Source organism: Sus scrofa, chromosome 8, assembly GCF_000003025.6.
Source record: "Sus scrofa isolate TJ Tabasco breed Duroc chromosome 8, Sscrofa11.1, whole genome shotgun sequence".
NCBI lineage: Eukaryota > Metazoa > Chordata > Mammalia > Artiodactyla > Suidae > Sus > Sus scrofa.
Window position 1 is genome coordinate 82,025,151 of NC_010450.4, and position 25,469 is coordinate 82,050,619.

The 25,469-nt window shown below is 45.7% G+C and overlaps 1 protein-coding gene across 1 annotated transcript; it reads right to left on the reverse strand.

Annotated features, from left to right (window-relative positions):
• POU4F2 (POU class 4 homeobox 2) lies at nt 19,293-21,227 on the reverse strand. The gene is made up of 2 exons (XM_003482432.3): nt 20,873-21,227; nt 19,293-20,435 (listed from the first exon to the last, which is right to left on the reverse strand). The coding sequence occupies exons 1-2, from the start codon at nt 21,155-21,157 to the stop codon at nt 19,494-19,496; spliced, it is 1,227 nt and encodes a 408-aa protein (XP_003482480.1). The 5' UTR covers nt 21,158-21,227; the 3' UTR covers nt 19,293-19,493.

Sequence of the window (25,469 nt, forward strand, 5' to 3'; positions counted from 1 at the left end):
TAAGCCAAGAATGTTTGCAATACATGGGGATAAACCTAAAAAGCCTTGAGCAAATGTATGTATCAATAAGTATATTGGAGGAGGAGTTCTCATTGTGACTCAGCAGTAATGAACCCAACTAGTATCCATGAGGACATGGGTTTAATCCCTGGCCTCACTCAGTGGGTTAAGGATCTGGAATTGCCCTGAGCTATGGTGTAGGTCGAGGCATGGCTCAGATCCTGCGTTACTGCACCTGTGTACGTCTGGCAGCTGTAGTTCCAATACAACCCCTAGCCTGGGAACTTCCATTTGCCACAGGTGAGGCCCTAAAAAACAAAACAAAAACAAAAAAGTATGTTGGAGGAGTGTCCATCATGGCACAGTGGTTAATGAATCTGACTAGCATCCATGAGGACGCAGGTTTGATGCCTGGTCTCACTCACTGGGTTAAGGATCCATCGTTGCAGTGAGCTGTGGCTGTGGTGTAGGCCAGCAGCTACAGCTTGGATTCAACCCCTAGCCTGGGAACCTCCATATGCCACGGGTGCAGCCCTAAAAAAACAAAAACAAAAACAAAACCCAAGTTATGTTGGCGTTCTGTGGTAGGTCAGTGGGTTAAGAATCTGGCATTATCATTGCTGTGGCTCAAGTCACAGCTGTGACGTGGTTTTGATCCCTACCTCAGGAACCTCTGCATGCCACGGGCACACCCACACCTCCAAGGAAGTATGCTAAGTGAAATGTCAAACACAGTGCAAAATTCAATGGCAAAAGAGAATCTTTCCTTGAACCTCCACAACAGTTCTCTCATCTCTCCATTTGACCTTAACAAATACTTATAGTTTCACATAAAGCCAAAAGAGGTTCCGAAGGAAAAAAAATTCTTCATCCTACCTGTGTCAGTTCTGGGTATGTATTGCAGGGGTGAAGGGAAGAGGGAGCTGGTATAAACCACTGTCCGATGGAATGTAAGTTGCTGCTCTCGATTCCCTCCTGCTCTACTTAATCCCACCACTCTGGCCATTTGCTCATCACTTTCTTCAGGTGGCTCTCCCCTCAAATCCATGAAGTTTTCACAGTTAAGACATGTCTTTATCCTCAGCATCTTTCAAAATTCCTGAAACTTTATAAAACACTATTAAACTATGATGTCAGGGTTCACTTTACTCATTAATATGGTAATCCCAGGATGCTTGGTTTTTAAAAACCATAAATGGGGAAAAACAAGGTCTTTCATCTCATTCAAACCATGACTACAATGGCAGAATTCCCTAAATTGTAATTACTTCCAGGATATGCCTTCAACCTCAGGTTCATATAAGAAGCCCAAAAAATGTAAAGGAAACTAGAGAAAAGTACTCTGTTCATTTCTTTTCTATGCACATGCTGATAGTACCCTATTTTGAACTGTCTTCATTCTCTACATGCTGAACTCCTGCCTACCTGGAAAAATCAAAAACTAGTTTCTCGCAGACTCACAGACTTTAAAAACAAACTTATGGTTATCAAAGGAGACAGGTTGCTGGGAGGGATGAACTGGGGGTTTGGGATGGGCATATGTACTCTGAGGGCTATGGAATGAGGACCTAGGGTTCTCTACCCAATCTTCTGTGATAATCTATGTGGAAAAAGAATCTGAAAAAGAATGGATGTGTGTATATGTATAACTGAATCTCTTTGTTCTACAGTAGAAAAATTGTCACAACATTGTAAATCAATTATACTTCAATAAAACATAAAAAACAAACAAACAAAAAAAACACCTAATGTCTTCATTCCTAAGTTATCTACCTCCTACATCCCAGACACTTGGCTTGTTTCTGATACCTGGTTCTGCTAGAAGCCTGTGTGTCCTCCTAAGCACTCGTACTTGGTTGCTATCTAAATCTTTGCATTCTAGCGCCACTACTTGGAGCTCAGCATTAAGCTCTAGAGCTGAAGCAGTGATCTTTTCCACATTTCCCTAGATACATGATGACCACTTAGGAAAGCATAGAATGTGAATTGTTTTCATCTTAAATTTTCTCAGAAACATAAGATGAACTTCCACTGATTTAAAAAAAATACATTTTCCATGACTAATAAAAAACCTGATTATTGAAACTAGAAATGACATTCTCAGCATATCAAGATATCTGTCATATCAAAATTATCCTTGAGACAGTACATGGACATCTTCAAATCATATACGCAGCAATATTATTAACAAATAATTCCATGAGGTGAAATATAAAGATTACTTTCTGCATTTTGTAAAGTAATTGAGAGAAACAAGATTGTTTTCCCAAGTCCTCCAAAAAATAGAAAATGCAGCATTAACACATCAAACCCTCTGTTTATCATGGATCCTACTTACCTTCCTCCAAAAAAGATTCGAAGTTACATACTGTAAATGGAAAGAAAGAACTGATGTTTTCTGAATACCTAAAATGTGCTCAAAGCTGTGCTAATAATTTACATAGTAATTAAAACAATGAAGAATGTAGTATTGGTCTCATTTTGCAGAAGAGAAGAGAAAGACACAGAGAAGTTTCTTTTGCTGGATCATACAGTTAGGAAGTATTACAATCCAAGTTCATTCAGTATTTGAACCCAGGCCTATCCAGCACCAAAGCTGATACCATTTCCTCTCTAGTTTGTTGACATAATAAAACCAGAAAGCACATAATCCCAAATGAATGGATGAATGAATATAAATAAATAAAATAAGAGACAAATCTGTAATAATAATAATAATAATAATAAAGTTAGAAAAGGCTGGAGAAAAGAATATATTCCCAAAACACATATATAGAAAAAAACCTATTGCATTTTAACCCAAATCTTAGGTCTGTCTGCATTATGAGGCAAGGCAAAGAGGGAAATCATGGGGGTAATGCCATCTTACTTTTCAACGCCAGAGCTGAGTCGTGTCTGCAACCTACACCACAGCTCATGGCAACGCCAGATCCTTAACCCCACTGGGGGAGGTCAGGGATCGAACCCACAACCTCATGGTTCCTAGTAGGATTCACTAACCACTGTGCCATGATGGGAACTCCCATTTTTTAAATTAAAAAAAAAATATATATATATATATATCTCAGTCTATCCAGAAGGGAGAAACAGCTAACAAGTTCTATGAGAGATTTCTTGTGTATGTCACAAATTGAACCTCATACAATAGAATTTGATAGCACAACTGAAGAAAAACAAAGTCACTATACAAAGTTCTAACTTTCTCAGATCAGATTTGTTTTCCCTTCTCATCCCATGTTCATGAGAAAACACATTACTGATAGTAAGAATGGGCCTGCTGCCTCTGCCAGAACTGCTGGTCATTCTTTAAGCCATTTAGCCCTCCATTCGATCAATCAGTCAGTCAACAAACATTTATAGAGTGCCCACCATGTGCCAAGTACCATGCTAGGTACAATTGGGCCCCACAGATCTGGTCTACCTTAATGAAAGCTGACACTCCGGTGGAGGAAACATTTTACCTAGTCACTCAAAGATTTATATTCCAACTCCAGTAAGTGTTAGGAAGGCATTACAAAGTGCTATGAGAGCCAGTAATAGAGACGTGATCTAGCTGAGAGCAGGGGCTGGGAACAGGTTTAAGAAATGCATCCCTGAAAAAGCAGCCTATGAAGTGAGATCTGACTTGCTTGCAGAAGTACCTAAGTAGACATCTGCATGTGCCAACTGGGCACCATGTGTAAGGGACCACCTCAGAGACCAAGGAGTACACAAAGAAGCCTAACAATCACATCTTGGAAGAAGTGTAAATTCGATTACATGGAAAAGACATGTACACATGAGAAGTCACTGATACAGGAAAGCATTAGAAAGATATCAAACATAAGTGCTAATGCATTGATAAACCATTAGGGGCATGGGTAATCAAAAGAGTTCTCAGAGAAAGTAGGACAGTTTTCAAAAGTTTTTGACTAAAAGACAGTATGAAATACATTTTACACTATGGTCCAATATAGACATACAGATATAAATAAAAGGAAAACTAAAGCTGCCTCCTGGCCTGGTTGGGTTCACTTGGGGTTTTTTGTTTGTTTGAGGTGTATGTGTAAAATGTGAACAGTACTGATGCTAAAAAGAAGACATTGAATGCTCTAAAGCTAAACCAGGAAGGATGCATAGTCTAGTTTTATACACAACTACTCCAAAGGGCAGCAGTACACCTAGCATTATCATTCTCCTTAAAATGAATCTTCAGAGTTACCACTGTGGTGCAGTGGGTTAAGAGTCCAACTGCAGCTGCTCCTGTGTTGGGGAGGCACAGGTTCCATTCCGGACCTTTGCAGTGGGTTAAAGGATCTGCATTGCACAGCTGCCCTGTAGGTCGAAACTGTGTCTGGGATTCAGTGCCTGGCCTGGGAACTTCCATAAGCTGTGGGTGCAGCCATTAAAAAAGAAAAAAGGATCTTCGAAACTGTACAGGCCCCAGTTTTAGGACTGAGGCTCCTCAAAGCATGAATAAGAAGGGCTCTCTGGCAACCAGAGCCCCAAAATTATCTATGGGGTTTTAGTGACTAAATGACCTGTTAATGAGATTTAAATCAGATTAGATTATTCTTCCTTCTCCAAAGCCCAAGATAGTGGCTAAGCAGCATTTACATTTTTTAACATCCATATAACAAACCGAGATCAGGCTGCTCAGCTTATTTAAATTGTTGGCAGGGAAATGAAGCTCATTCACTTAAAGAATTACTGCATTTGCTCATTATGTCCAGCTGCTGATAGGTCAGAGGTGGCAAAGGCAAAATGCTGCCCTTACAGCTTTTAACCAAAAGGCAAAAGTGAGTTGTTTTTCTCAGGTTCTTCGTTGGGGAACTTGTACATTTACCTCAGGAAGGGCTGGCTTCCGCCAGGGTGGCCTTGGAGGGGAGTCCAGGGAATCCCTATAATGCATTTCCAGGGAGGGATTCACCTGAGAAAAGGGGCCTTGGAGACCCGCACGCATTTGGGCCGCTGCCAGAGTTCTGGGCCGCAGCCTTGTGCCCGCGAGGCTCCAGGGCGGGCCTGGGCTTTCTTGGCCCAAGTAGACAGTGAAGGCACCTCCGGGTCCATTTCCCTCTGTTTTGAGAGAAAAGGCGACAAAGGCCTGCAGGCAGCTGGTCGGATGGATGGACGAAGCGGCTGCTTCGCTCAGCTCCCAGTGGGGAGCAGCGGGAGCGCAGCCCGGAGGCGAGGGCTGCGGGGTCGGGGGCTGCGGCGCCCCGCGAGTCCTGGCGGCCAGGGAGGGACCCTGGGAAGGCCCTGGCGCCCGAGTGGCGCCCACCTCTGGCTGATCGGCGGGTCAGCCTGTGGTTCCCGAGGTACAAGACGCCCCCCGCGCGGCTGCCCAAGCCCGCAGCCGCGCCGCGCCCCCCGAATGCAATTTGACCGGTGTGTCCCTGGTCGGCCGCCTAAGGCCACGGTTAGGAGGACAAGAGAGGCCAAAAGAGAGAAAGGGAATGGGGTGGGGGAGGGGATCGGGAGCGAGGAAGCGGTGTCATTTCCACCAACTGGGCTCTTTCCTGACCCAGCCGCTCATCTGTCACCGCTGTCTCATTCCTGTTATTTACATCTGTCTTTAGCATTCTAATTACTCGCTTTATTACTTTAGCCTGAAGGAATCCTGTAAAAAACAACGGAGATGAGGATCCTACCACACAATAAAACTGCCCAAAATCCCCACTGCACATTATACAGAGCACTTGAGAATATTTGTGCTGTTATATGACCTCAATATGTCCTTAGATTGATCTTATTATATCTTTCTTTCTCCCTTCACTTTCTCCGTGGGTATGCGATGAACTCTTTTAAGGTGTGAAGTACAAGAATAAACTGTTTAACGAATGATTAAAATAAGATTATTTTTCAAGCAGGAGGTAAAGGGGAAAGATGGGTCTTCTTTAAAAAGACTTGAAGGTATTTAAACCAACCCCATCCAGGTCCAGCTCCTAAATTCTGGGTTTTATTTTTCCTTCAATCTGATAAAGTAGAGCCATCATCACACGAAGCTTCTAAAGCTGAAAGAAGCTTGGAAATTTAGAGGAGAGAATAAAATGTCTAATGTCTTTCATTATCTTGCATTAATCTCTGAGTTCCCAGAAGGTCTCAGGAGGGGAAGGGCATTTGGAGATAAGAAATGGGGTTCAAAAATCATGGTGGTTTTCATGCTTTTCTTTTAATGTGAGATTTAGAAGGAGGGAGGGTGTACAGTGTCTTACAAGACTCCTGATAGCAAGATTCACAGATACACTCCATACTTGAATCCAAAAGAGGCTGATCTAACCTACCAGAAAATCTAGGACAAAATGCAGCTTTCTAACTATTATTTATTCCTGCTAGTGGAATTATCGAGGCACTCAGTTGCAATTTTCTGGCTGTGCTAATGGTTTTCTTTATTGTGTTACACTAACATAATCTCCTCCAGAAAGAAAATGACAAAATATATGGATTTTTAGATAAATAACTGAGGTAATTTATTGGCCTTTATGCTCTTCTGATGGGGTGATTGATAGATAATGTGATAATATGCACATAATTAAGCAGGTTTACTGTACGTCCGTCAAAATAGGTTCAAGGGCGGTATCTCTGTCTCTAGGCCTATGGCTTTCTCAATGGCTATTTCCTTCCTTCACTTTGTGGAATAAAGGGCAGATCTCAGGAAGTTAAACCACCAGGTACTAAGTGAGGGTTGGAGATGAGAAGAAAAAAGAGAACTGGCAAATTCTCTCATAAAGGATCTTAGGTTAGAGCCTATTTGTTTCAGACTCCCCATCCTTTCTCATAAGGTTCAGTGACTTGATGGGAAAAAAAAAAAAAAAGCAACATTGAAGATAAACATAGTCCTTCCCAGAGAAATGAATGACTCACACCCAGGTCAGGGAGTGGGGCCTCAAAAACACCTTTGCAGGACCCAGAGCCCTTCTGTCAAGGAATTACAAAGGCTTCTGGGAAATCATTAATAGTGAACTTGGTCACCACATGCCCCCTTGCCCTGGCTTCTGGAGGTTGCCCATTCAAGGCATGGTGTACTTGCTCTTCCAAACTCATCTAAATTACATCAATAACAGAGCGCACTCTTTAATGAGCTCTCAACTTTAAAGACTTGAAGGATATTAACAAGCCGCTTGACAAATGGTGCTTAGAAGCACATTAAAGACGCTGCTAATGGAGCGCATAATGACGGCTAATTTTCGATCAGATATAAATTAGAGCCCCAACAGTTATTTGCCTTAAGGACTTTATGTAAATGATTCTGTTCTGTATAAACTGAAAAGCGAAGAGAGCCCTGCCATTTTGGCAATCCTTGTGGATATGATTAATAGATCTGCAGCAGAACTGGGCAGAGACAACTGATGGCATTTCCATCTAAAAGTCAGTGTGGTAAATATGATATGTTCTGCTAGAGTCAAGGTGTGCTTCTTCTTCAACCAAAAGAGGGAAAACGTCCTTGGCATCTCCTCCACCAGATTAAAGAGGTTCACAAAAGAAAAGCATCCAGACCCACCTCCCTTAGACCTGCACCTTACACCCATGAAGTCATTCAGAATGGCCACAACTGTATCCTTCAGTGGGGCCCAAATCTACACTATATGCTCCCTACACATACGTCCCTGCATCCTCTTCAAAGGCACAGTCAACTTGATTGGGATCCAAGCTCTATTGATCACTTTTTAGAATCCTCTCACTGTGAAATTGCTTGGGATCTCCTTCCTAGCTCTGCACACAATTCAGGTGCTGCAAGAGTGTGCTGGGAAGAAGAGGGGTTGGGAGAAGGAAAGTGAGAAGGATGAATGAGGGGAGGAGGGGGAAGTGATGCTAACGGTGAGGTGGGAAGGACAGTGGAAGAGAATGTGAGAGCAGAAGGAGTTCAGGTAGAAAAGGTTGGTGGAACTCTAATACCGACCCAATTTAAGTAGAGGAGACATTTGTAGCTTTGCATTTTCCCCCCCTTCTGTGCCTCCCACATTATAAGTTTTAAGTCTCAAGTCATCAGGGTGCATAAAATTGTTTGGGGATTGATTCAAATTGATTTCCTTCCAGCCTATTCCCTCTCTGGTGGTTCATGGGAAGCCTAGAAGAGGAGTTATCCTAAGATGGTGTTACCAGTGTCCAGTTTCTGCTTTATCACCTCCACTTGGCGTCAGCTGGGGCGAATGCCACATTTAAGACTGGGGTTGCTTAGAGCTGCATCTGGCTGCAGTTTCAAGGATAGCATCCTTTCCTGAACAAGGGGAAAAGAGTTTATGTAAGAATGAGTTTGCAAAATCTGAAAAAACAGCCAACTCCAGCTGGTCAATGACTTTGTTATGAATTACACACAAACAAAACCTCGGCCTTTCTGCTGCAGGGAAATCAAGCATTACTGCATCTCAGGGCAGTTTTCTCAGCCTTACACACACACACACACACACACACACACACACGATAAATATGGACTGGGGAATGGAGATCTTTTTTTATAAGCAACTCATGGGCAGTGTTAAAGTTAATACAGAAATCCTGCCTCAATAAGAGAGCTGTTTCTACCAGTGACACCAGCTTCTAAGATTTCCTCATCCAAGCCATTTGAGAGATGAGAGTAATGAGAAAAGCACAGGGGAGGGGAAAATGGAAGGGTGAGGGGTTGAGCATTAAAGAGATTTCTCCTAGACTGATTAAATCATTTTATCTTGCAGTAACTGATACCTAATAGCCAGGAGTTAAATGGCGGGTAAAGATGCTTCTTACCATCATTACTGAGTTATGAAGTAGTTTTAAATTGGGGTACAATAAATATGATTGCTCTTATCTTCCATTCAATCTGTCTAATCTTCCCTCCAACCCTCCTCCCCAATCACACACACTTCTAGAGCCAAGGGGACCTGTGGGAAACATCTGGACATTTCTTCTCCCCACCAGTGGAGGATTCTGTAGCAATGGGAGCAAACAGAAAGAGCAGATTCAGCTCTCATTTTGGCTGACAGCAACATCCTGCTCCTTAGTTCTCCACTGGCTCTTGGATGCTCAACGTGATGACAGATTCAGGTGGTAAAAACTAACTTTGAAAAATAAAACTTAAAGTGATGTGCATAGCAAGACTATCAGCACAAATCTGCAGAATTATGGTCTCACTCGGCTGCGAGAGGAAAAGTGCCATTTCAGAATGGCGAGTGGCATGTGGCCCATTTCAGCTCCGAGACCTTGATTTGCTTCCTCTTCCACTTTTTCCTCCTGCCCAGAGTGGATGATTCATGTCACCTTTAGGGAATTTTGCAGTTTTATTTACAGTAAATGAATGTATATTCTCAAGACGAATTCCCAGCTCTCTGGACACTGTTATTTCTCCTTGGGACAAATGGAGGATACCTGGTTCCACACCTCCACACCCTATGCCCCTTCCCTTTTCCTCTTGTGAGTCTACACTGTCTGAGTGAGAAAGAGGACAGATGTGGTCACTCTGTATTTCCTCCTCTCCCTGGGGAAAAGCAGAGATCACCTCCTATTAATGCCCCATCTTTCCATTATACGCCCTCTTTTTTTCCTTGTCCACCTCCCAAACTCAAAGTGAATGGGGGGGGGGGAGGTGCAGGGGGAATAAGCCTTACTGAAAAAGAAAGTAGTATGGGGGGGGGGGAAGAAATCAATGAAATGATTTAGGAAATGGAAGAATGGGCCCCTCTGACAATACTGTAATTAAAAGCTCTCAGGGCTGCAGAGTGCAAAGTTGCTGAAAGAAAGTGCACGTTCCCAACGGATTCTTATCCACCCCATTTGGGACCGGGGAAGTTAGAGAATAAATTTAAGCATGTGAGCCCCATGCCCCCCCCCATGACTTTCCTCTCAGGAGTCAGAAGTCTGAGCTGGGTACCCAGGAGCTAGGTTCTCTACTCATCCCCCACCCCCAGAGACCAAAGATTCTGGAAGAAGAAGAGAAAGTAGTTGGCTTCATTCTGGCTCTGCGTGAAGTGGTCACTTCCAGGTCCTGAGATGGAAAGTTAGCCGGCTCCGGCGCTGTTTAGAACCTCGGAGTTGGTACCAAAATGACCCTTAAAACCGGTGAGCCCAGCCGCCCTCTCCGGCAGCCATCTTGAAATTCTGGAGAGACCAGAGCCTGAGGCCCTGAACCCTGATTTCACGGGGAACCCGGGATCTAATTCTGGCTCCCCACCCCCCAGCTGAGCCCGGGAGCAGGCCCCGCCCTCACGTCCTCCCTGGGAGTCGCTGACCGCTTCCACCTCGGAAGCACAGGGAGGCCCCAAAGACCCCACGCTGGAGCGCCATGTAAAGGCAGGATGGGCAGAAAGGACACCTGTGGCAAGCAGAAGGTCAAAGCCTGTCGGGTGCACCAATAAAAACAAGCATGGAGTCTCACGTACCTTCCCAGGCGAATCGCGTTAGACTTGGTTAGACTGAGAAGGAGAGATTTTGAGTGAATTTGAAAAGTTTCACCGAGGCATGCGGGCCCCAGAGAAGGGCGCTGAGTGTACCTGAGTGTTGGTTTGTGAACGTCCAATCCGTCTACGGGTGTGTTACCGGACGACAAGTAACCAGGAGAACGCCTGCGTTGAAGCGGAGGCTCTCCGCTTCTCTTCCGGCCTGTGGCTTCGGGCCAATCCCGCGGTGAATCAGTGTACTCAGGCCAGAGGTGTGCCTCCCCCCCCGCCCCGCCCCCACCACGCTGCCAAGTGATTTGATTTGCCTAGGACTGGAGCAGAAAAGAGGGCTATTCTAAACAAGGGTCAGGGACTGTCCTGTGAAAGCTACCCTAACTCGCCCGGGCCCCTGACTGCTGTTGAACTTGGAGCCTAAGGTGACTGCTTTTTCCCCAAAGGGGCTGCCGTTTTCCCCGACCCCTACCTCCTTCACCTTACACCCCAGGCCAATGATTCCCCAAACCAAGGACCTACTCTGTCTCTACTCCAAGTGTACTAAGATGCTGACTGCCATTTAGCAAAGCCCTGGTGGCCCACCGGGCAAGTCGGACTGTCTGACCCCGTGTGTGTTAACCCTCCCTGCCCCAGTGAGCCCGTCATCCTCCGGGTCACGCAGTCCTTCCCAGAATATACGAACCTCCGCCCCCCGCCCACAGCCACTCGAGCAGAAGGGGTTGATTTCAATCACTTACCAATCCATCAATTACTTAAAAAAAAAAAAATCAAACCCCACTGATTACCAGGACGACTTTGGCATCTTACAAGAATTCCAGTTGGCTTCTTTCAACAATATCGGACACATACTTCCTATTTTCTTGTCATCTCAAATTATTCAGGGAAACCTAGAAGCTACAAGAGGACCCGCTCATCAAAGGAAAGAAACTCACTAATAGGCACAAATAAGATTTGTGCCCAGGGTTCAGAAAATGGGAGGGTTAGGAGAAAGAGGAAGGAGGAACTCGTGCATTTATGGAAAATTATAACAAAATTTTAAGAACCACGACTCAAGACACTATGGGAGGGCGAGCGGAGCGCAGGCTTCTATTCGCTACGGCAAAGTCTGGGGATGGGGGAGGGCTCTTGCTTTCCGCCGAGTGACAGCTGGAGTAATGGCAGCAGACCCGGTGCGGGGGGTGGGGGCGGGTGAGGCGCGGGGCGGGGCGGGGGGGCAGTAATTACTAACCAGCCTCACCCGCCTCCCTACTTTAGAGCGGACGCGTTCTTTTCGCGCGTCCAGCTGCGCGCTCGGCTAGCTGTTCGGCCTCGGGGCATCCTGGAACCCGAAGGGGCGGGCGGGACGGGGGCGGGAGTGGGGAGTGCTAGAGGACTTTAAATCGAAGTTCCTAAAAGGCTTCTGAACTAGAATGTCCCCCAGGTCTCACCCTTGCAGGGCTGTGGAGCTAAGGAACGCTGAACAGAGACAGCTCCATGCCCAGCAGCCCTCACCACTCAGCCCGCATTAGGGATTCGGCGAAACGTGAGGAGTGAGGGGGTCGATGCCGAAAGGGGTAATAGCCCGAGATACAGTGATCCACCTGATCTGGCTGCCCCGGACTGAAACCTTTCCACATGGGGGAAGGAAAAGCGAGGCCAGGTCCCAGCCTACTGCCACCACCTCCCCTCCCGGCCTACAAAGTGCGTATCCTCAGAAGGCGCACGCGCTCCCTTGGGCCTCAGAAGCCTGAAGTTAAGTGTACACCAAGGGATCCGCGCTGGGGAGGGCGGGGAGGAGAGGGATAGAGGCTGGGTTCTCCACCTCCTCCCGCCGCCTCCCTCCCGCAGGCTGGAAGCCTCACGTAGTCTGGGATTTTTTTCAGAATAATTGATGGGTCCAGTTCTCCAGAGCTTTCCCGGTGAGAGCGCGGCGGACCGCGCTAGAATTTAAATAGACGTGATTAGGAAAATGCAAGGGGGCGAGGCGCCCGGGCCTCTCTTTCTCTCAGGTTCCTGGCTGCGCGCCTGGCAAGGCGCCTGCTCCCCCAGGCTCTAGGGGCCACGCGGGGCCCAGGCAAGCTCTTCTAGCACGGAGGGCGGCTCTGCTCCCCACCCCCAACACTGTGGCCTCTGGTGTACCCCCTTCTCCAACTAGCTTCTCAGCAAAGTGCACCCGGAACTGGGGGAAAGGGGAGTTGGGGCTGGCAGGCAACCCGAGGCCGGCGGGCGCAAAGTGCTGGTAAGCCAGAGGGTGGGAGCAGAGATCTGGATTCCTCCACTGCCAGAGCCGGCCAGGCGGCGCGAAGTCTTAGCCTTGAAAAGCGAGGAAAGGCGCTCGGGGATCGCTGTCCCCGTGCCCTGCTCCTCACACTCGCAGTTCCCTTTCTCTACCTCTGTCCTCACCCAGTCTTCTCGCCAGGCTGCCGAGCCCCAGCAGTCAGAATCGGGGAACTCAAGGCGCCCCTTCACTTACCCAAAGCTCTAAGAAGGTCCCCTCCACAAAGAAGTGACCTAGGCTGAGCAAAGCCTTCGCCTTCGCTCTCTCTCACATCCCTATCTCATCGATTTGTTCCTGAAAAGGGGGCTGTGCTTTCTTATAACATCTACAGCCAATTAATATTGCATTAACTCTATTAAAAAAAAAAAACAAAAGCACCAGAATACTGCACCCTATCAAAGCCATCTATTATTCACGGAAATGTAATTGGAGACCTAAGATATGTGTGTTACGGGCCAATGGAGGAAAACAGAGTCGTGACAATATTTCAGAAAGGAAGGGGATCCGAGGGTATCTAATATTTAATTTCAAGTCTGTGGTTTTCTAATTCGAGATTAAAAGCAGTCACGTCTTTGAAGCCAGACAGTTGGTATAAATGTACAGTTAAAATATTCTATTCCACGGTCCCTAGACAGAGCTCTCTGCTCGTCCCAGGCTTCATTAAATTTTTATTATCATCCCAGACTAGAGCAGGGAATGAGCGGAAAGACTGTCCATCTAATTGCAATTGATAAAAAAAAAAAAGCTCTTAGATATCCCCCCTCATTTTAATATATTAACACCAGTTTTCTTCATATGTCCAGCCTTTCCCAGCCCTGTGATACACACATCACTTTATCACATAGATACATTTTCCACTTTCCAACAGGCACGGGAGCTTGGCTGTCTTCTCTGCCCTTTGGGGGAGGGTGGTGGTGTTTGATGGGAGTGGAGGGAGAAAGGAAAGTGGAGACTGGCTTCAGAAAGTGATGCTATATGGGGGGAGGGAGGTAACATCAGTTCTTGAAGCATCTGGCGAAAGATCAACGAGAGACAACATTTGCACTAAGCTGGTTCTTCCTGTGGCAAGATGAAAGCATATTGTTACCCAAACAAAACAAACAGATTAGTAGACCAGGCTGCATTTTTCGAAAGCTTTTCCACTGTGTGGGATGAAAGCAGAGTAATATTTTCATTTTATTTCTTTCTTTCTCACTGCTGCCCCCCAAACACACAGCACACACACCTCAAAACGTTTGTTCTTCTTGAGCCTTCTTCACTTGCTACTAATCTGACTGTCACAACCAACCGATTCTAAGGGGGCCTCTGTGTGTGTGTGTGTGTGTGTGTGTGTGTGTATTCAAGAAGTCTGTCTCAACAAGAGTGCTTTAAAAAAATTTGAAACTGGTGTAAATAAAGCTTTTCATCTCCAGGCAGAATAAAACCCACAGTTTGCTTTCTGAGCAGCTTCCTATTATCACGTCGCCACTTAATTTTATTTCTATTCTCTCCAAGTTAAATAGAAAGACTGGCTCACAAGGGAGCTGCCATGTGCCTACAGACTGGGGATGTCAAGCAGAGAGACTCACTGTGCAAAGTTAATTTCAATTCCCGAGGAGGATTTCACATTCCGGCTGGCTGTGACCCACAGTAATTAGCTGAGATAACTAATGATTACTTACTTATTCCTTGTAATTATCTGGATTTAATAATTCGCTGTGTAATTTATTAATTCACTCATAATAGCCTTTCAGGACTGGGACTGGCTCCTTTAAAGGGGCAAAGCAGGAAAAATTTAGTGATTTTCTTTTCATTGCCATAAATCTGTCTCCTGACAAATGTAGACTTCAGGAACATTTCTATCAGCATAACTATCCAGGAACCTTTGTCTTCCTTTTTGTCCTACTGGAATACTAATCCAACTTCTTCTTTTTTTTCCCCTTCTGTTTCAGCCCCTCCCTCCAAGGTCAACTGAAAAGAACAGTGCTGTTTTGAGTTCTAGTGTGGACCAAATGGACCTAGGAAAATAAATTGTTGTTGCCAAACAATTGAAAAGATGAATTTCTAAACTTACTGTCATGGCTGGCTTAGAAAAATTTGAGCTTCATTCTCTGAATAATATGCCTTTTAAGATCAAGCGAATTTTTTAAGGTCTTTCCACCATCTCCTCAAGAGCTTCCCCAATAGATAGATCAAAATGAATTGATCCATTTAAAGTTTAAAATAAAGCACTTTTACTCCACCCACCCCCCAAATTCCAATTTTCTTGGCAAAAAGAAGTTCCAGAATCTGTCCTGGGTAGTAAAAAAGACTTAGTTAGGTATTGTTACTTATTTTTATAATATGTTGTATAGAAAATAGGAGAGCATTACATTGAGTGTAAAGTCTAATTATTTCATTTATTTTTTTAGTAGTTCCATTATTTTTCCCAAAGCTGTGTGTCAATGAAACTTCCTTCATAAAGAACTGACCAACTAATTTAATGTCAAATATCTAAGAAAATTGAATTCTTTCAGGATAACCATATTATCCAATTGGTGTAGAGAGTCAGATATCAACCAGGCCTTACATGATCTTTGCTATTAGTCACATATTCCAATCCAGGTTAGATTTAAAAAATTACACATCAAACAAAAGAAATTAGATCCTTTGCTTTTAAAGAAGTTTAAAGAAAATAAACTACATAGTTCTGAACTGTCAAATTGAGGAAGACTAGGTGTGCGGCTAAGTCAATTCATAAAATATCTTTTTCTGGTAAAACATTAATTGTGGACCTTGCAGGGGGGATTTAGGAAGCCAATGGACTTAACTGATAAGGATCTTCAGCCACAATTTGCTATTTTGAAACCCAACTCCAAATGAATATGTCTCAACAATCTACACACAGCTCCTTCTAGGCTTACCTTTAATTTCTTCTTTAAGACCAGTCCTCTTCTCTCCAAATCTCTTTGATTTGTTTTGGCATGTCTCTGCAACTATCATTAATAAAAACTTTCAGAATATATATATTTTTAAAATTCTGCTTTCCCCATGAAACAAACACACTTAAGCAGGATTAAATAATGGATATATTTTCTCTCTTGTAGGAAGAAAGTTTTTTACCCTTGCAATTACATAAAGAAGATGAACTTAAAATGTGGTACAGTTTTCAAAGTCCAGGAACACAGGACAAAGAACACTTGATGAATGAGGGGGAAATACAAGCCTTCATTCTCAACTGTTGGAGTAAATGGATACTTGCTTTTCACCTTTCTTACAAAAATCTGGGACAAACATTCATACCTGCAAGCTATCATATATTTCAAAATGCACTAAAAAGGAACACATTTTATTTCTATCCATTTTATTTCTTGATTTCTAATACTTTTACATGATTTCTCTCTTTATTTAAAGATGTTATGCTTGCAGAAAGAAAACACAAGTCTACCTATCTGTCTTCCCCCTAAGTGACTCCCCTTTCTCCTAACACATATTTCCTTAGACTCTTAGATAAGAGACACATATGGGAAGGAAGAGGTGTTATTTATTGCAGATAATGTTTATCCTAGATCATAAATTGTGATATGCTATACATGTAAGCATATTTACATGTAAAATTCACGTTAAATTCATTTTTTCCACTCTGGAAAAAGTAGGCAAGCAGAAAGTTCCCTAACTGGCTAGAACTGCAGGGTCAAACACGTTAGAGCAAGACTGAGTCCTGTGGTTACTATCCATGGTGCTGAAATGGGTGTCCAATACTGCGAGATAGGAGACTGGCTGTTTGAAAAGACTCTCAGGAAAACTAAATCTAATCATAGGGGATGAAGTGCAGGAAGGGACATTTAGCCTTCAAAACACAGAAACAAAATTAAACCACCAATTTGTATATCACTATATACAAAAGTACCATTCTGTCTTTTAAGTCCCAAGACTATCTATATTTCCTCCAATATCTATGTAATATATCTCATCATTTCTAAATGGAGGATTTTGTTCTCTTAGGTGTCTTTTTTATTTTGGTTATAGATGAATAAGTCCTTCCACTCATTATCCATCCAACTTTACAACTCTTTTTGTTACCTCTGAAAATGGGAATCAATTTTCCAACCACATTTAATAGAAACTTGAGCCACTATAACATTTTCCATTGACTTGCAGGACATTTTCTTCAAAATAAAAAATATTCCAAGACAGTTCCATATTAGAGTGGTAAAAGCTCAGGTTATCAGAATTATCTGTGGGGGATGGCCTGATTCCTCCCTCTTGTTGGACCTATGATTAATATGAGGTTCTCATCATTAATAATGCAAATATCTAAACCAGGGCTTTCCTGAAAAAACTTTGAAAACTTAATATGTTGTCCAACTGTTGTAGGAAGTCTGAACATTATTAAAATTGGTAAGGAGGTTTCTTTAAACCAGGATCAGAAAAAGAAAGACAGTGTATCTAATGGGCAGAATTTCTTTGTGCCAAACTACGAGGAGACAGAACTCCACCAACTCTGGGTCTGGGTGAGTCATAGAAAGGGGGCAAAATTTTGCTCCCTCTAACCACCCAGGATTTCTTTCCTCAGCCCCACTCTGCCTCTTGCAGAATCTGAGTTTTCTTAAAGGTTATGGAAATGGACAGAGACAGCCAGACAGACAGAGACACAGAGAGAAAGACAGAGAGGTTCTTTACTTGATGATCCAGTAACATGGGGGTTTCCCGCTCTGACTTTGGGGCACTGCTTCCCAGGAGTGGCAACCAAACTGAGAATTATGGGGGGACTGGCCCATAGGCCTCAACTTCCCCCACCAGGCTTTGCCTCTTGCCACACCCAGTCTCCCAGTGCTGCTGAAAACTGAACTCAGTTCCTTTCTTCCTTTTGCCCATGCAATACCTTTGCTCACAAAGATTCTCTTTGCAGGATTTTTCAGATCTGGAGAAAGGACTCCAAATGAGGTATTTGGAGACAAAATTGTGAACTTCATCTGGACAGAAAAACAAAGGACCCTGTGAGATAAGCTCTGGATAATAAAAGGCTATTATATACCCTGTTCTTTTCTACTTTCCTAAGGAAAGACTCTCAATTAAATCCAAGTCAGACTTTGGCAACAACCACTCCATAATAAACCAACAAAACATGTTTCTGCTTTAAAAAAATCCCCCATCAAATAATTCCCATGCAAAGGATTAAAAACAACATCACATTTTAAAAGCCATTTAATTTTAATAGCATATTTTAATGAAAAAGCAGCATACTTTGCCAATAAAACATTAAAATCATCTCTTCAAGGAAAGACAATCAAACAACACCAAAAATAACTTAATACATTACCATAGTAAATAAACCATCTATTAACAAAAACAAGAAGCCAGGTCATATACAGAACTCAAGACTTCAGAGAGCCTTAAATGGAACAGCAATACAGCAAAATTTGTAAGAATATATCTATATGTGCATCATTTTTGAATGAAATATTTACAATAGATAAGGTACCAGTCATGATGTACCTATTTTTTTGTTCCCAAGGAATTCTACCAAACAATGTGAATTTACAAGCAGTGCACTGTCTTTCTTATAGTTCAAATTAGTTTTTCTACAAACAAACTTCCCAAAGGAAAAACCGAAGGTTTCTCATAAATGTTAAAATGTAGTCAACAAAGCAATTGCAAACTAGAAGACTGAAATACCTTGGTGATATCTTAGAGTCTGGAAGGGCAAACACCAAGTGACAAATGCACCTAAAGCTAGAAAATGATGCATCATAGTCATGCTTCCAACTGCTTGACTTCTTCTCTTCCATTAGAGGTGTGTGTGTGTGTGTGTGTGTGTGTGTGTGTGTAAGGGTGAGTGAGAGAGCACGCGCGTGTAGCAGGGATAATGTGGGAATCCCCATTAAATATGTAACGAAGTAAACAATACTTTGGACAGTGAATCAGGTCTACACAATTAAGACATCCATTACTGAGTGTCAACTCACAAATCAGAACACTACCAGTAAAAACAAAGAAAAAACCATGGTCATTCAAAATGAGAATATACAAATGGGCCAAAAGGAACACGGTATAAGAAGTAAGCTGTAAAAATTCAGTAAACTCATCAAACATAAAAAAAAAATTAACTTCACTAGCCATACGTTTCCCCCGTTTTTTAAGACTAAAGAACTTTAATTAATTAGAATGTGCACAAATTAAGTTGCTAGAGAGATAAATTAATAATTTACAGAGGGTTGTTCAGCAATAATCTAATAATAGCTTTCAAGATCAGTGAACACAGCAGGCGCAACTCCTTTCTTAAGCATTAACACTTCAGAGAAGGAAGAAAGGGGTAAGAACCACAATAAAAATATATATATAATATACAGTGTAAATGCAGAAAATCTGCCATCTTTTTTTAAAATTCAAAATACTTTAGAGCTGTCTCTATCACATTAAGCATCAACTCTAGTTTACAGTTTCAGTCCTGAATCATTTTCTATTTCTGAAAAATAGCTGCAAAGTGTACTTTTTAAACTCGAACAAGAGTGATGATGTCTTTAGGAATAAAAACAAATCTTACTTGATCGTTCTGGGGGCCTTTAAAAAGCTGTCTCGTCTGCCTTCCAGCTAACAGCCAGCTGTAGACTTCCTCTGAAGGGGCCGAGGTGCCTTTTCCGGGTGGGGTGAGGTTGAAAGGGACAACTTTGCTACACCACTTGATAAATCCCTTCTTTTGTTTTTCTTTTTCTTTTCTTTTTCTTTTTTTCTTTTTTTGAGAAATCATTTCACATTCTCACCGGGCTTGGGCTCATTTGCTCGCTCGTTAGCTCGCTCTCCAATCCTCGCTTTCACTGGATTCACATTTACTGGAATTGTTTCTGGTCGCCAAAAGTGTAAAGAGGCAGGAGAGAGAGGGAGGGAAAAGAGGCGATAAGGAGGGGCCTGTCCCTGGAGAGGCCTTGGGTCTCCTAAATGCCCGCGGAATATTTCATTCTTTTCTGTTTCTGCCTCTGGTTGCAGAACCAGACTCGCACCACGTTTTTCTTAAGGTCCAGCTTTTCCGCGATGGCGGCGATCTTCTCGGAGGAGGGCCGCGGCTGGATGGCGAAGTAGGCTTCGAGCGAGCGCTTCTCCGGCGCCGCGATGGACGTGCGCTTGCGCTTCTTCTCCGCGCCGTTGAAGAGCTCCGGCTTGGTGAGCTTCTCGCGATGGGACTTCTCCGCCTCCTCTAACCACGCTTGCAGGATGGGTTTGAGCGCGATCATATTGTTATGAGACAACGTGAGGGACTCGAACCTGCAGATGGTGCTCTGGCTGAGCGAGCCCACGCCGGGGATCTTGAGGTTGGCCAGCGCGGAGCCCACATCCGCCTGGGTCACCCCCAGCTTGATGCGTCGCTGCTTGAAGCGCTCGGCGAAGGCCTCCAGGTCCCGGGGATCGGCGTCCACGTCGCTCATGCAGCCCATGTGTGAGGGCAGCCCGTGCGCGTGGGCCATGCTGAGAGCAGCTTGGTGCATGGGGTTCATGGTAGCCATGTGTGGCGCGTGAGCTGGAGTGGACACGACCGCGCCGTCGGGGCCCGCCATAGCGCCTAGAGCCAGCCCAGGACTCAGGTGCTCCAGCAGCTCGCCCTCAAGCGCCTGATGCGGCTGATGGTGGTGGTGGTGATGGTGGTGGTGGTGGTGGTGCGTGCCGGCCAGCGCGGACGGGTGCGAGATGGGCACCGACGAAGAGGAAGCAGACGACGTGCAAGGGATGGTATTCATGGTGTGGTAGGTGGCGTCCGGCTTGAAGGGGCTGTGGTGGGGCGGGTGATGGTGGTGGCTCTTGCTCTGGGAGACGATATCCACCGCCGCCAGAGCCTCGGCGCGGGCCAGCAGACTCTCATCCAGCCCGCCGAATATATTGCTCTGCAATTGCAAGTAAAAGGCACACATTACTCTCAGCAGGGAATTGTACGCACTCTCTCCGGAAGCTCCGGCCCAGCGCTCGACGCCGCCGCCGCGCTTACAACATTCCCAGAAGGTTAAAATAAAAATAATAATAATAATCCTGAAACTAGCGGATGAGGAGGAAAGGATAGAAGCCACGGGGAGAAGCCAAGAGTGCACGAGGAGGAAGAAAGTGAGCCTGCAAACATAACACAACACAACACGCGCACAGGCAACATTCCAGGTCATAAAAATTAATATGAAAGGAAAGACCCGCTGAATACATAAGAGAGAGAGGGGGGAAAATTGGTTGGAGGTGTGGGGTGATTTGCTGTGCAGACATGAAAAAAACATCAAGCAGATAAAGGGGGCTGTCAAAATGTGCCTTTAAGCGGTGATTATGCAGAAATACGCACCGGTGGGGTTGGAAGACACGCTCTCCGCATCGCCTCGGAGCCCCCGCCGCTGCCGCCGCTGCTGCCACTGCTACTGGAGCTGCTGCTCCGGCCTCCACCGCCCCCGCCACTACCGCCACCGCCGCCAGCACTGCTCGAGCTGTTAGGAGAGCTGGCGGAGGGCGCCGCGGGGGCAGAGGATCCGGGCGAGGCGCTGTGCAATGCCGAGTACTTGGGCTCCACGTGCAGGCTGCCGCCGTGCGGCATGCTGAACGCCTGCTTGCTGTTCAGGGACATCATCATCATCTTCCCCGCCCGCCCGGGCGCTGGTCGGTAGCGCACGCACTGGCCCTGGCTGCTGGGACCCTCCCGAGAAGTGCTGGGAGAGAGCGGAGCGGGGAAGGGCGAGGCAAAGTTGAGCTCACTCGCCGCCGCTTGGAGCTCTGCGCGCCTTGCCTTGGCTACGCGCTCCTCCTCTGGCTACGAGGTCAGTCTGAGCGGATGCTGGGCTCAGCTTGGCGCTGGCTGCAGACCTGGACGCCCGAAACTGCCCCCGCGCTTCTCCGCGGCGGAGTTATACTCCTCTCTCCCCGCGCCTGCCCCCGCACTCCCGCCCTCCCTCCCTTCCTCCCTCCCGCGCGCCTCCGCCCTCCCCTGCCTGAAAGCGCCGGTTCCTCCCGCTCGAATTGTAGCGTCGCCCCTACTCTCTCTTTGCTTCTTCCAGGCTTTGGTCCTTTCAGCTCTCTTGACACTCGCCTCCCGCTCCCCCGCCGCGCCCTCCGCCTCCCCTTCCGGCCCCCGCCCGCGTTCTGATGCCGCCGCCCTCCCCGGCGCCCCGCAGATCCCACTTACAGTGGTGCCCCTGCTCAACCCCACCCCGCTGGCCGGGTCTGCGCTCCTGCGCGGGGCAGTTCCTCTCTAAGAGCTGGCCTCCAGCCCCTCCGGCTTCTTCTGCCCAGTCTCCCACTCGCCGGGAAAAGAAACTCCGAAATAAAGTTGCGGGCCAGGGCAGCCTCGGGTGGGTTTTTCCCTGGAGTACAAGCTACGCCTCTTACCTGGCTGCCTCCCCCGCCCCCTGCTTACCGCTAAGTTCCAGGCCTCCGCCCCCAACTCGGCCCGCCCCCTCCCTTCAGCTCTGAGGACACTGATCCCCCGCTCTCGACCAAGTAGAGGACTCGGACGCTGCCGCCGACCCGGATCTTCTGCGCTGCTAGGCGCTCTGCTCTGCTCTGCGCCCCCTCGGCCGGGCGGGTGCCTGGTGCCAAAGAGACCGGGGGTCTACAGGGCTGCAGGGCTTTCTCTCATTCGGTTCCTCACAGCTCTCAGCGGATTGGACGGCGGTGAAGCCAGCTCTGCTTGCCTGTGCGCATGCGATTACCCCCCTCCCCCGCCAAACGCCACCACCCCGGTGTACTCCCCCCAAGGCCACCACCTACAAACACTCCTCTCCACCCTCTCTTCCTACGGATCTTCTTCCTCCTCCTCCCAGTCACCAGTTCAGTGTGAGTTGGGTCTTGGGCGGATCCACTGGCAAACCTTGCCACTGGATTTATTATTCTTCATTAGCCACAATCAGAGGAGGAAGGGGCAAATGACGGGGAGGCAGGGCCAGAGATCACAGAGCGCATGTGCTGCAGAACATTCCCCCCCCACACACACACACCCCAACACATACACACACACACACACACACACACACACACACACGCCCTCGGGGGCTGGCACAAGCCCCACTTATCTTCATTTCCACAGACGCTTGGTGCAGAGAGCTTATTTTTAGCTAACACTTTGCTTGCACTTTTGTCCCAGGGCAGACCACTTTTCTTAGAAGTGGACACACACTCTTAGTTCCAGTTGTAAAAGAAGCAGACAACCTCCCCTATACACAAGCACACACACTCACACACCACACACACGCACGCAGACACCGCCTCCCTCTCCTCCCTGCTCCGGTTTTCTGTCTACTTTCCTCGGTGCTGGGGGCTGCTGCCACCTCCCCAGAGCGCAGAGCAGGGTACAGGCGAGGGTGAGAAGGCCCTGAGACCGGGGCGCTGGAGCCCGCGGATGACCCGACCTGGGCTGGGGTGGCTGGGAGCAGGTGCAGGCACACGGTGCCTGGGGAAGGCGAGCAGGTGCGAGAGCAGGCGGCAGGCCTGAGAGGCGCTGGCGCGCGCTGGGACAAAACAGAGTGGAAAGGAGCGTGGCGGAGGGGGGCCCTCGAGTGGTCAGCGCCTGGAAGCCCCGCGGCGGCGGCAAGTAGAGGGTCGCTCGTTCACCCATGACCCCGGCAGGGCGGGATGGCAGGTTCAAGTCGGGAGCATAGTCCTCAGGAGTGTCGCCAGAGTACCAGGAAGGCTGCAGCAAAGGAGAGCGGCGGGCTCTGTCCATGGTGCTGACCCCCCTTGCTCTTTCTTGCGCTACTCGCGGGCTTGCCTTTCTCCTCCCCTTGGTGGAAGAAAATAATAAATAGTAGCCGAAGGGGATTCCTACCAGCAATCTTCCGGAGCAGGAGCCCGGAGAAGCCTGGACGCGGGACTGGAGAGGGGGGTGTTGACATGAACGAATGTGGCTTGCGCCGGACGGTTCGAGTAAATGCTTAGGTGTTTAATTTTTACCTCAACAACAGCCAGGGTAATTTCAAGGAAATGAAAAAATGACATTGTACAGCTCTCACTGTCTCAAGCTTCGAGAAATGAAATAAATCAAAGTTAAAGGCTTGAGTATCATTTAATTATAGTGCGAATAGCGCTTTGAAAGAAGTAGAACAACATCTCTAAACAAATTATGACTGGGCCGGGAAGGAATTATTAGATTGAAATTTCATTTAGGCTCGGGAGACACCGCGCTTCTCTGTGTAATCTGCTATGCCTCATCTGATTTGTATGCTTAATTCAGCTTGACGAATTTATTAGTTTTCATAATAGTGAAAAAATTGAACAGCACTATGGGCTAATGCATTGTGTGTACTATAAATTGTATGTCATCGTGGAGAGGCTGAAGTCTATAGAAATCTTTTATTAATGTCGATATAGGAGGGAGGATTTTTGTGCAAACCTTAGAGAGGTTCACGCCAAACTGCAGTGTTGCTGGGTCTCACTGGTCCATTAACATAGCATCGTACTAATTAGACTACTTCATCAGTGATATAATTTCAAACTTCAAATTATGTTCTAATTAACAAGGGTTGTCCAATTTGCTTAATCTTCAAAAGGCTTTGGATAGTCTAATTAGTATAAACTGTTGAGGATCTCTAAAGCCTAAAAAAAAGTCCATTCAAATATTTTGGGTATGTATTCGATCAGTGCTGTGTAAGGACCAAAGGGCTAAAAGTGAGAGTGGAAGAGGAAAATAATTGAAAGGCAAATATCTGCATCTATGTAGTTCTTCTAAATTATAATACTAAAGTGAGTCACGGGAGAAACTTTTGGGCATTGCACCTCCTAATCAGAGTGTTTATGTGTTTAAATAAAGGCATAAGAATATCAAGGAGAAAAAAAACCACAAGGGGAAAAAATTCTTCTCTTTCATTAGGTGCCTAATTAGATGTAAAGTGAAAAGCAACCCTGAGGAGTTTCCCAAGCATTATTGTGGCATCAAGTCAGCTGAACTTGGATTGCAAAATCAAATATTTGGGGGTGTTTTGAACCTCTCCCTGTCCCCTCCCCCTTCATTGAGCTTAATTACTTGCAATAGTTGTTTTAATGTATGTTGTCACCTGGGAGTATTGAGAAATGCATATCGTTAATATGAATTAATCTTGATTTTAATAGCAACTGACAACTGATCTCCAAAATGCTAAACACTTGTCATCACTTCATATGGTAAATAAGGTAGTATGATAAATTCATGAAATAAAGAGGGCACTGTTGAAATGACTGGACAAACTTTGTTTGATGTGGGATTTAATGATTAAAACTATTTTAAGCAGGACAACTCCCATGAGAATATTTTCTGGATGGCTAAAATCCATATATCATTAAATTAATTTAACATAACTTTTAAAAATCTTTCAGATGTTTCTTAGTGATATCTCTAATTCCAGACAGGGGAAAACAGGAAACCCTTTATTCTAATTACCAGGGTGAGATGCATTAATATGTAGCTCTAGAGTGATTCAAGAGTTATTTACCTGCATTCACTTCCTCTTAGAAAATACATACTTTTTTTTCCAAAAATAAGTCAACAGAGTTAGATTTCTCCTTTTCTCACTCAAAGTGAAAAATGAGCAGCCATGACTGTGTTATATTAGCGAGGAAATGCAATTCTTCCTTCATCACCACGACTTGCAATCTTGCAGTCTCTCCTACCAGAAGTGTCCAGAATACCAACATCTTTGCAGTGATATCAATAAAACCCATTTCGGTTTTGCCCACAGGCAATGTTGCAAAGTGCTCCAGCAAGTGAGGAAGCTGCTCTCTGAGGAAGTTAGATTCCAGCTCCCCAGGTATGGAAGTCATCTAAACAACTGAGAAGTTGAGAATAAACCTAAGGGATGGCATCGAATGGCCCAACGTTGGACATCGGCTTCATATGACTTCAACATCCACTTTTATGCCCAGGTACCTATCCGTGCTGGTGCTTCTGCACACCTTCAGACCTACCTAATAAAATGAAAACA